Source organism: Akebia trifoliata, chromosome 15 (assembly GCF_017979445.1).
Source record: "Akebia trifoliata isolate Shusen 1 chromosome 15, ASM1797944v1, whole genome shotgun sequence".
NCBI classification, from domain to species: domain Eukaryota; kingdom Viridiplantae; phylum Streptophyta; class Magnoliopsida; order Ranunculales; family Lardizabalaceae; genus Akebia; species Akebia trifoliata.
This window is the reverse complement of record NC_141389.1, coordinates 28,298,066-28,311,113: the sequence shown is the minus strand read 5'-3', so window position 1 is coordinate 28,311,113 and position 13,048 is coordinate 28,298,066. Positions and strand designations below refer to the sequence as shown.

Genomic DNA, 13,048 nt, shown 5'->3' with positions numbered 1-13,048 from the left:
TACTAAATTAGATTATGTACAGTCCGATTTAATCTAGAACAATTGGAAATAATTAGAAACTGAGGATGTCAAATGCTTAAACTTAGAAAAATGAGAATACAAAAATTTTGAGTGAAGAAATCTGATTTCTAATTGACTTTTTATAGTCAATTTTGGGCCTATTGACCAAGAGTCATGATTTAATGTCTCTTGGTTTAATAGCCGTGGATTATGTCTGATCTCACATCTAATGATTTAGATCGCATCCTATCGAAGGTATGTGTCTCATGCCTCTTAATCAACATCTATTAGTTGAATCTACATGATCTAATGGCTCTAATCATGTTTGATCAAATGTCACTTGATCTAACGGATCCGATTGTCCTTGATCAGATACCAATCATGAATCAACACACCTAATCGATTCTAATTGAGTACTAACCTGATCGGATACTAACATAATTGTGCAGATCACATCCAATCCAATGGATAGTTTTATATCCCGAAAACTTTAAGACTCCCCAGCTTCTCACGACGATGCATAAATGCAAAGTGTGCCTCAAGCATCATCTTAAAAGTCTTAATAGCAAAATTACAAATTATTTTAATAAATATGTAAGTCAACTCTTTTTTTTCTTTCAAAATCTAAAATCCATCTTTTTTTAATATTATAAGAAACATAGACATTTTAAATTAAAATACATAAAAGCATGAAAAAAATATATGTACTGGATTAGTTTTATAATGTATGAAAATCTTCAATCATTTATAATATGAAAAAATGGTAAAACAAATCAGTTTTGTAGTACCAACCGGTCTCGGTTATTTTTAGACCCGACTCTAATCCAGTATTCAAAATAAGGATCTGAATCCGGATCCGGGGTTTTTGGTTCCAGTTAAATGGGTACCCATTGACACCCATATATATATATTTCCTAAGATGCATTTCAGTTGAGTATCCCTAGGACAAACCCTTCCATCACAATCGTTTGTTTGAGTATTTGACTAAGACCACTAGAATTGTTAATTACCCTAATTAACCAAGTTGCCTGATTAGAACACCGTCTCTTATGCACCTAATGGGGCACACTTTAATTGCAATATTTTTTCAAATCTAGGAACTTTTTAAATCTAGAAAATTTTCAAATCTGGAAACTTTTTAAATTTAAATTTGTGTCACTGTGAGATTATAGGGTCGAGATGGATTGACATGAAATCCAACTATCAGAATTCATTTCGAATGATATGAGATATATCCTTGAGATTATGTAATTAAGGCTGTAATATTCTTTATTCATTAATCACATATATTATTAAAATCTACATAATAATATTTTAAGATCCCTACAATCCAATAATAAATGTGGCTCTATAGTGAGGAGTCTATAAATACCAATACCCATTGCAAGTAAACCTCACACCTAGCTTCGACAATATCTTTACGTACCAGCCCATAACTATACTACCATGAGAGCTGTAGTTATTCCTCTCCTACTCCTACTTCTCATCACCATGCAAGTTCATGGTACTCCGCCAAACGCTCTCCTACTGTTTTTTGTTTTATTTTAAATTGCTTATCGTGGGTATCTTACCCTTCGGGTGAGACTAATTCCACGGTCACACGCATTGTCCTCTCAAAAAATCCTATGTGCAACCGATTAAGTCGAGGGTTAACTGGACCTTGGAGTGTGTCCTGAAGGAATTCATTACTTCTTGGGACCTACCACTACTAGGGGGCTAGTTGAGATGGTAAGGGTGACTGGGTCTGTTACCTAGATCACACCTTCGAATCTCTATATGCCCCTCTATATAAAAGTGATTATATTTAATTGTTGTCACTTGCAAGGTGGTTGATACATGCGGCCCACCAAAAAAAAAAAAAAATAGAGTCATGCTAGGGTGACACAAAATGAGACACAAGGGTGACAAAAACTTGTGGTGTCGTGCACATTACTGTAAATGTTTTTTTGTGAGATACGGTAAAAAGCATCTACAGTTATGTGTGTGCCACCACATCATTTTTGTCACCTTTGTGTCTCTATTTGTGTCATTCCAAAAATAAAACCACTTGACCTACCCTTCCAGAGGAGCTTATATATCATGGCTTGCCTTGCCACTTGGCCAACTCCTTGGAGTTTTTCATATGGTTTTATTATTGATACATAATGTTTGTCATCATCATCATTGTTGTCATTTTTTCAGTTTTTTTTTTTTTTTCCCCTTAAAAGAGCAAAACATGTTTTCTAATACTTCTATATACTTGAAAATACTTTGATACGATGATTTAATTGTTGGAATTTCAGGGAATGGAGTTGAAGATGGAGAGAAGGGGCCAGACGGACGATGTGTCTCTGAAATCTACTCACAAGAGCCATGCGTCCCGATTTCATGCTCGAATTCTTGTATTCGCCGTCACCGCGCTAAATCCCACCCAATGGGCTACTGTGGAGGGGCTGAAAACCCCATTCATTGCTTTTGCTCTTATTTGTGTTAGACACAATTCCTCAACATGCTGGAGTTGGTAGTTGTGAAGCCTGTTATGGGTTGAAGGAATAAATTTATGTTTGAGTCATATGATGCTCAATGTAGTAGTAGTAGTAGTAGTAATGAACTCAATCTTCATTTGATTTTGTGTTGGTTTTGGTTTTTGTTTTTGATTTTTCCTCCCTAAGATTACCCAAACCATGAAATTTTGATCAAATCAACCAAGCAATCAAATTATTTTGAAGAATTTATTAACGACATCAATGATGGATTTTGGAAAATAAAACCCCCTTGATCGTAAATATATCAATCATGGACTTCCTATGGGGGTACTCGACTACCAATTCTCCCAACATGCGACATTCGAGGTTATAGATTCTTTTGTCTTTATGGAGATCCTCGATTCCAAGAGTTTTGAGTGAAGGATGCGAATCATTATTATTGTATATTAGTTAAAAAAGAAAGTTCTGCCTCATGATCCATTATAATGTTTAAGATGGTCTTCTATTAGAAAATATTAATTAATTAAATAATTAAGATCTTCACAATGTAGTTTATTTTCCCATTTTTTTGTTGGTTATAACCTAGTTGCTCAACATCTGTCACCAATTGTTGATTTTTCATTGTATCTATATTAGTCTTAATCTTGATTTGCATAATGAACTGTTTTTGTTATCATGTGCCCTAATAAAACATGGTAAGGTGCATTATATACACCTTGAAAATAAAAATTTGAGAGTATTTTTGGTAAGAATTTTTTTGAGGGCATTTTTGGCAGGAAAATAAAATTGTAAGGTGTATTTAATGCACCTTAAAATGCGCCCTTCCGGCACATGTTAATAAAACCCTAATATATCTTTAGGATTGTTTTATTGTCTTTCCTCTTTTACATCCTTTCAATGAATACTTCCTTCAACTTCATATATTGTCTTTCCTCTTATCAACTTCATATTTTATCTAATTACATCATATTGTCTAATATGTGAATCACTAGTGAATTTTCTCAAAGAAGTATTGGAATGTAATTAGACAATAAATCTCTTAAAAATTCACTAATGTGATTTTCTCAAATGTAATTTATTGATTACGCTTGTACCGACAAAAATATTTGAATCGTAGTATATATTTCAAAGTGTCAACAACCATTCCAGAAAATCAAGTGATAACTTATGTTACAACAATAATCTGGGGGTAATATTGGAAAGAGGAAGAAGAGAGAAGACAAAGGAGGAGGGACTACTGTCCTCGAGATACTTTCTTTATGAAGTATAAATCTTGAGACATAGCGAGTGAGATCCACAAGTGTATTTTATTATATAGATATATACATATGGACTATTGTAACTTGAAAGACTTCGATACAAAAAATCAATCATAAAGTTGAGATGGATGAGAAAATATAGGTTTCTTAGAGATCAATATATATTTCATAGGGATCTACTTGAAATGTTCCCTTATCTAGATTTTTCTAACCTCAAATAAGTTTGATGCCCAACATTAAACATATGGTTGAGATTGGTGAAAAAATATAGGCTTCTTAGGGATTCATTCCATTTTAAGATCCCTAGGAAAATATCCTTTCGATGGACTTTGACATCGATTTTACCCCTTTTTTCACTTAATAAATTTATGTTTTAAGTCATTTGGTGCTCGATCTAGTTAAGGATTCAATCTTTTGTGTGTGTGTGTGTGTGTTTAACAAAATCGAGGACTAATTGGCGATTTTTCAATCTATACCTCTCAATTTTCACAAATTGATCCCCATTGAATAATTGTTGAATCTGAATTTGGTATCCAAACCATGAAATTAGTCCAATCAACTACTTATGATGAACAAAATGAATCACTTATTTTTTAGTAGGAATAAAATTATCGTGATTATAAATTTTTTTTTTGAGGATGTTAATGCCAAAGATATTCCGATGCTCATACCTTGCAAAGAAATGATTATCTTCCAAACTATTTGAGAGAAAATTGAATGTACAACTCATTCTTTTAATAATGAAATGATCTAAAAAATAACAATAGCAAAAACAAAGAAAAATAACAACACTTCTCGTAAGACTGAATTACTTTTCACTTAAATAAGTAAAAGATGGAAAGGAAGAACGAAGAAAAATATGAAGAAAAAAAAAAGTTCCAAGAGAAGTGTTTTGGATAAAAGTGCAGACCAAAAGACTTAGGGTCTGTTTGTTACATATTCTAGCTCACGCTTCAGGATTCTATGTCTAGGAGAAGTAGAAGCCCAAAGTCTGGGAAGCTGCATCCAAGTGACAAAGTAGTAGAGAGAGGTTGAATTGATTCTGTTGTTTAATTGATGAATTCATCCCAATTTGTTTTTCGGTGTTGACTTCTTATTGTGGCTCGCGTGCAAAAGCAATCCCAACAAGACTTCTCAAAAACATAGTTTTGGGCTTCTTGCAAAAGCTAGTGAAGCAAAAAAGTTTTCTTTTAATTCAAAATGATCAATATGTAGAATCAGAACAAGTGATTGCTGAGATACGCGCAGGAATATCCAACTTGAACTTTAAAGAGAGAGTTCACCATGATAGATTTCAATTTCTTCGAAATGATACAAAATATAGTAAACACGGCTCATGAAGCGCCCCCGTTGGCATCAGAACCGGCGGAAGTTCCCCACGCTGAGAAGCCGTTACTAACAAACATGCTTCTCTGATTTTTTCGGCTCAAGACCAAAAAAGCTGTAACAAATAAGCCCCTTCTGCTCCTCGCTTTCTTTCTTACCCTCTCTTTTAGTTTTAATTTCTCTCTCTTCTTATCTGTCAATTTGAGATTCCGGGACAAGTCAAATATTAGATGGGCTTACTTCTTAAGAGAATGCAATGAACCAAATATACGTAGCTCTGGGGCAAAGGTTGGGTTACATTTTTTTTACTTTCTGACATTCATCAAAGAATTTCTTTCTTTCTGCGAAAAACTTCCAAGCCAATGAATGTCAACTCTTATAGAATAGCATAGAGGTTCATTTGCCTAAACAAGATTAAAACATCACCTAAAATGATGTCTGATCTACTCAATGTTGCATAATCAAGAAACAACAATGTTCATATATTGATCGTGGAGGGGAGGAGTATGTTGAAATGAAAGAGTGAAAAGACTATGGAAGACAACATGAAAAGACTATGGAAGACAACATTAGAAGTAAAAGACATGATTTTAGATAGAATTAAATGGAAGAACAGGATTTGTTTTGGCCAATCCATGAATTTATAAGTTGAAAATCTATTTAACATCATCAATAGAAATCCGGCCACCACTATTATAACGGTATGCCAAGGTGTAAGGACTGCATGAACTAGGTTTAAAGAACACATCATTTCCTTAACTTATATCATAAATATTTTTGGAAAACTAAATAATAGTTAGTAGCTTTACGCATGGTGGTGATTCCTACTTTCCAATATCTACAATATCGACTTAACTAAGAGGGATCAGCTTTCAAAGTTCAGTACCTCATCTTCGAGCTCTAGCTTGAGTTGAGTTCTTCCCACTAATCCCTGACAACTGTTTTAGGTTCATCAAAGCATGTTGAGCATGCATCTTCGTGTTGGCATTCCCGTGCTTAAAAGCTTCCACCAATGCCCTGACTAGTGTCTGATCAAGTGAGTGTCGTTGATTATGGCTTTCCACTCTCAATACCCTCTCCACCATCCTAATTGCACTCTCCTGAAGCTCCCCTGTCCGGACCTCTTTGAACAAAGTGATCACAGCATCGACCACACCAAGCTGTTCAAGTTCATCAATAGCTCGCTTCGGACTAGAAGATGTGTCGTACACTAGCGTGGACAGTGCTTCCACTGCAGTGATTTGAACATTGGTGTCTTCATCGTTGAGAAGATCAATAAGTGGCTTTATACATTTGCCCTTAAGCAAGCAAAATTGACTGTCCTCATCACAGGGGCACTGTGTATGGGACACGTCGGCAGGGCCTTCGGTGCCTTACCACACATAAAGATCAATGAAGAGTATAACCCATGGGGCAGTTGGGGTTCTGAGTCCAACAATGCGGCCATTGCCCTTCCAGACTCGGACAAATACTTCAACCCAAGGGCGGCTCGTTGCTTGACTTTTGGTTGTGAGGAAGAGCCCAACTTCTCCCGAAAGATGGTCATAAGGTGTTGTTCTTGAACAGCATCGAGGATTGTCTGGTCACGACATTTCACAAAATGCACTAACAAGCCGAGAAGGCCTTCCACTATGCTTGAAGTAGAGCGTGAGGTCCTTATGTTGGAGCTTCGGTGCCTCTCTTTGAGAGTTGTGACTGTCCATGTTACCAAACACTTTCCAAGGACTGTTTTCACCTCATCATCTGTTAGAGGAAGGTTAGCAAGTATGCACACAATTTCGGATCTCTCTACATCTGAACACTGAGCGTCCAATAACTTATCTCTCAACAAGGGTAAGAAGTTAGATTCTCTAAACTCATTAGCTATAACTTGCCCTAATCTTTTTGAAAGGATGCTCGTAAGCCTCAAAGAATAAATTCTTTGGTCAACTTCTGGGTGTTTGAGAAATGGCATAATGGTTATGACTCCACAACCTGAATTTATATGGGTAGCTACCGACTCTGCAAATGAAAAATCTCTAGTTGGTAAATAATGGATCAAATTGTTTACAAATGAATACCATATTAGCCAAAATTTATAAGTATAGGGAATACCTACGCAGTAAGTAGCGGTTATGTATGGAGTCATTAGTAGATGAGGGGAGAGTTAAAGGAGTAGACTATCAAATTCAATTTGAATTTATGTTGTAATTTGGCTCTAATTCAATTCTAGCAAGGAAATATTGAAGAGAAAAATTAAGTATGCATTCCAATTTAGCAAACAAGTCCTTTATGAAGTATCTAGTTAAGAAGGAATCAAGAACTGAACCTGCCGCCTGGGGAGAAGATGAAATTCCACAAAGAATCTGGAGAACTGAGATTTGAATTTTCGGAGATGTAAGAGATAGAAGACCCAAAAGATTATAAACCATGGATTCTGATTGCATAGAAATCCCTTCCTTGTTTGTAAATGCTAATTCCCAATGTCCTTGATTTGAGACTAAGTTTGCTATTGTTGATGCTGCCAACTCCTTCGAATCTTGTGGGCCATCCTGGTCTCCAAAAAGAATGTCTGTGAGGGCTACAAGCACGCCTGAATCAACAAGAATTGTAGCATTGTCATCCAAGGCAGACAGATTGTACAATGCTTGCAAGCTTGCTACTCTTCCCTCTGACTTGGATAGCATGTCAATGAGTACTTTGGCACCTTGTCTGGCAATTTGTTCTTTGCTGCTGTTTGTTAATGTCATGTTTCCTACCATTGATGCCATCTCTATTTTGACATCATCAGTACCTGTATTCCAGAAAGACTAACAGACTCAAGTAAGATGTGATTGCCTAGATATATCCATAATACATACTAAGCATAAACAATAAAAATAAGCTAGAACTCTCTTGAATATCCTCAAAATATCTATCAAGAGTCTGCTGTAGATGCTTCATAATTATATTTTACTTCAACATCTAGAAATCCCCCAGAAGGAACCCAAACTGTGCGGAAATTGTGAACAAATTATTTATTGCCTAACCACGGCAAATCAAGGTGCATTTCTACAAAGAAGATATGCAATTATGCATTACTAGACTTCTATTTTTTATGTGTTATTTACTTATTTATTAAATTAGTTGGTCTCACTTTTGTTTTGTTGATATTTTTGTTTTATACCACTAATAAATTGACCTTAAGAGCAGTTTTTGTATCGGATTACTACATTAATAAAATGTAATTAACACATGGAGATTGAAGGATTCATTAAAGCCAAAACAATCCTTTATCATTCTCTGTTTTTCCTCTCCCTCATCCTATTCTCTTTGTCCTCTTTCTTCTTTCAACTTGGTATCAAATTGAATATGCAAGCTATATGCACTGTTTCCAAAGGCTAATGGCTTATGCCTTGATGCTCACCTCAGAGTGAGGTTCTCAAATAAGGCCTTGAAGATGTACAAAAATTTGTTTCCCCTCAAAGTCTTATGCCTTTGTCATAGAGGCATTAAAAAAAATTTATGCCTTAGAAAAGGCATAAGACCTTTCAGCGATCTGTAGATTTACAGGGATGTGTGGTATTAATATTTTTTCCTTTGGTTTTTGTATCATCATACACATTAGTCTCTATATTTATAAAATTGTTGTAACATGGCTATTTTTTCACATGGATGTCCTTTACTAATCGTAATACATCTTTTCTTTTGGCTCTAATCTCTACAAACCCTAGTCAATTTGCAACTCAAGTAATCTTTGGCTCTTCTTCTTCTAGTTACTATTTTATGTTTCTACCCTATTCATATTTCTATCTTTATGCCGAACCTATTCGTTTTCTTCTAGTCCTAAGAGTGGACTGATGCCTTTCTAGTTAGATTAGTTGCACTCAAAAGGTTGCTTTTATTTATGTAATTAAAACTCGGAAAGTTTTAAATATGAGACTTTGGATGTCTCTCACTCTTAATTTGATTCTGATGAGTTTGGAATTTGGATTTGGATATTAAACTTTAGATTATGAAATTGTGATTTGTCATGAATCACAATTTCATAATTTTTTCTTTCCTTTTTTTTTTTTTTTTGTTGAGATATTTCCTTGATTTCATGTTCTATTTGTATATTTAATTATTTATCTATTTAAAAGATACTCACAAGTCACACTTTTGACAGTGAAAAGCAGAAGATTTCATAGAGTGATAGATGTAGTGAGCATGCATTCTATGAACTACATAGAGTTGGAAACAGGCGGTCCTAAGCCTAGCTTTCATTAAATTCTAGATAGACTCGATCCCAAGTCATGAAAATTCAAATCCCGACCCAATACCTCTCATGGACAGGGCTTAAAACGGGTCGGGCTAGGGCTGGATATGTGTCTACCCATATCCATGTCCAGAATTTTAATTCGAATCCAGACCTGGATCCTACTAGCTCAAACCATATCCGATTTTTTATTTTTTTTATTTTACTTTCATTAAACCCATATCCGGATTCGATCCGACCGAATTAATTGACTCAGGTTGATTGGGTCGAATAATTTCAAACCATTACAAAGTAATTTATTAAAAAATGTGGCTTAAATGTGATTTGAACTCAAAACCTCTCCCCTTTTGAAAAGAAACTTTGACCACTACACCTAATACTTATTTGTTGATGAATGATAGACTAAAAAATATAACATACAACATACAAAATAATATATCATTCGGATATAGGGATAGGTCCGTATCCGACTAGGGTCAAGGGACATCAACCCATATCCGACTCATATTTTTATTTGGCTATACATCAATAAACCAAATGTGCTAAAAATTGAATTCGGATCACTCAAATTTCAGATAAAATCCGACCCATTTTAAGCCCTACTCATAGATCAGAAATTTCTAGTCAAGGATTTGAGGGGATCAATGATGGCCGAGAATTTGTCAACCATACAAGGAGCCCATAAACTATATCACAAAATATGGGAGAGTGACTATTCTATAAGTAATTATTCATGCAAAAAATATATATTCTTAAAATAAATTTAGGATGGTCACAATGGTAATGAACATAGAACATACCTTCGCAGAGTCGACTAAGTAAGGGTTCAAATCTTCCTGCGGCAGCTAAATGTTGAACATTTTCCTCGACCTTTTCCACTCCCTTTAATACCTCTTCAGCCAAATTGGATAAAGAGGGATGCTCCAAATTTCCTGCCATGCTTGAGAGAAGAACTAATGCCCCTTTCTCTGATGCAATTTTTGCACAATAAGCTTCATCACTTGAAAACTCAAGTAACAACTTGAGGGCATACTCTCTCTCTTTTTCCGTTCTTCCAGTTAGACTATGTATAGCCAATCTAGTCATGCCCTTTTCAAGCATACTTAACTAACAAAACGTAACGAATTTTATCAGAACTTACATGACACAATCTTCCAGTGTTATTATATATGCTTAAAACTAGTTAAATAAAAATATAATAATGAGTAACTTATAGCTAAATCTCCCGAGATTTTAGAATTCAAATTTTTAGGACTAGGATTGAAAAACTGCTTAGCAAATGCAATTTTACAAAAATCATGTTGAAGATAGAGAAGTAAGAATTCATGAAGTCGTTCAAAGGTGGTGAGGTCACACTAAGTGCAAAGTAGAATAAACTCATGAAATCATAATCTGAATGAAGTTCAAGTTACACAGTGATGAAGTGCCATAGCTCATTTGGTTCCTTTTTTTAATAACCAAAATTTTTATTGAAAAGAGGACAAGGAGTCCTCAAGGAGAGAGATAAGAAGCAAAAGGCCAAAGGCAAAAAAAGAATTACAATCACCCCTTTACACACAAGGTTTCACCTAATCAAGAAATCTTCAAATGAGAACCTTCTGAACTCTTGGAATTGCTTACACCAATAAAACGACAAACCCACAATACTAAAATTAATTTCCTGCAAAGAGTGTTCCTTTTCATTTGTAAGTCTGTTGCAAATATAGGTCAAGTTGCAAGAACATGTGATTCAAAGTCGAAATATAATCCCAAAATGCGACAAAGTCCAAAGTTATTGCACATCCCATATGATGGTTACATGACAACGCCGCTAAAATACTTTTTTTTTTTTTTTTGTTGAAAAAAAACGAACTTCAAACCTTTTTTTTAGGATCTTGAAGCAATTGAAGATTCTCATGTCAAGATGTTCTATTCAACGCCCGTTTTAATTCTATATCTAAGAAAACTGAATTGCAGTAAAGAACTATAAATAAATAAATAAAGAAAATATTTATACCTTGCTCTCTTTATCCTTGGCCATACTAAGCAAAACCTTAATAGCTTTACTTCTCAAATGTGACCCAATACTTTTCGAACAATTCTTCAACATCTTAACAACAAGAACTACAATTCCAGCATTTCTTATTTGGTATCTACTCGAAGGATGCTCTTCAGAGATCTTACAAATATTATCCAAAACCCGTTCGAAGCAATCCACTGAAGAAGGAGAAGGACAATCCCCACTTAAACACTGCACAGTTGATTTAATCTGAATTTCAACATTCCTATCAACCCACTCCTCGATCGCTCCTGCAAGGCTGATGTTCGGTTTCTTCTCCAATGACTTAAGAACCTGTCCTGTAACTGGACACGTGGGATCACGACCATCCTCGATACACAGATCGAACCAGTGCTCAATTGCTGACCTTTCATAGGTCTGAGAAGATTCTAGAACAACAGGTTCCTTCATTACTTCCTTTGTTAATGGACAAATGAAGTTTTTAAAAGCTTGAATCTGTGATTCCTCCTCGAAATCAAGATCAAAGCTCGATTCGCTTAACCAATTATCATAGATTTTCTCCAAAGACATTAAAATTCGTCTCTCGGAGATCGAATTTGAGTGCGAAACATCGTTCTTTAATAGCTTGATCTGTTGTTCTAGGTCAGTTTGGTTCTCTGAATCGGTCCCTAGGGCTCTCGCTAAATCCATGATTATTGCGCTCTGGACTGGTTTACTAGTTAGTCTATTTTGCGCCTCTTTGTGAAGGATACCGTACACCCTCTCTTCGTTCTCTGTCACCTTCATGACCAAATCAAACCCTAAAGAGCTCAAAAAATTGCAAAAAAATCGGAAAAAAATGCGACAGATAGAGATTTTGGTTTCGGATTTACTCTGAATTGAGATTGTTTCATTTCTCTGGAGAGATCTGTGGTTTTCTTGTGAAGATCTGGATTTTCGAGAAAAACTGAATCGAGTAAAGCTAGCCATTCTCCGATTGCCTTCGTGCGTTCTTGGAGAGATGCGCACAGGTCTTTACAGTTGATGAGAACGTATATTTTGCTTTTCTTCCTGTAAACCGATAACGTTTCGCCTGATTTCGTCAGATCTCCGGAGATTCCTTTCAGAGCTGTTTGTACGGACGGTGAGAAGTTTTCCAGCGATGATTTGAGGAGTTGGTTTAAAACCAGCTGAAGTCGTTTGGCGTAGACGGAAAACCGCCTTGGATTTTCCCAAGAGTAGTTTTCGTCGGGAACACTGCAGATTTCCGATAAACACCGTTGGATGGATTCTACGGTTGGTGTCGGGAAACCGACTTTCGAAGTCATTTTACGGCGGGAGAACAGTGGTGTTGGGAGGTAAATATCTTGTATGTGGGTCAGATTCCGGGAAAGATGGGTCAGAAGCTGACTTTGATGGTGATAGTTCAGACTTCCAGAGTCAACACTGTGGACACAGGGTCGGTCATGCTGGTTAGACCCAGTAGGGTTGTCAATGGATCAGGTTTGGATAGGTTCAAGACTGAAACACAGTGGATCCGATAAAACTTTCGTTGATAAGTTATGCTATGGGACTTAAAACGGATCGGGTTTGGGTTAAATTGGAGTATATTCATATGAGTTTTGGTACGCGATTCCGTACATGGATGATGTGGCAAGGGCACATAATCATAAATCATTTTCATTGGGCTACATAAGAAAAAGATGTACGGTTCTGTGCCCTTACCAAGTCAATCACGTACCTGATTGCGTACCAAACAAGGTGCATTCATCATTATTCTATTCATATTCATATTCATATCCAT

General features: G+C 35.7%; 1 protein-coding gene across 1 annotated transcript; it reads right to left on the bottom strand.

Moving 5' to 3' along the window:
- Window positions 1–5,686: 5,686 nt before the first annotated feature.
- Window positions 5,687–12,670, bottom strand: LOC147385056 (U-box domain-containing protein 43-like). Its single transcript, XM_086425366.1, is given in 6 exon segments — window positions 5,687–6,386; window positions 6,389–7,051; window positions 7,359–7,823; window positions 10,067–10,373; window positions 11,263–12,045; window positions 12,138–12,670. Coding segments are annotated over 6 exon segments (3,102 nt in total). The 5' UTR covers window positions 12,573–12,670; the 3' UTR covers window positions 5,687–5,937.
- Between the last annotated feature and the right edge of the window lie 378 nt (window positions 12,671–13,048).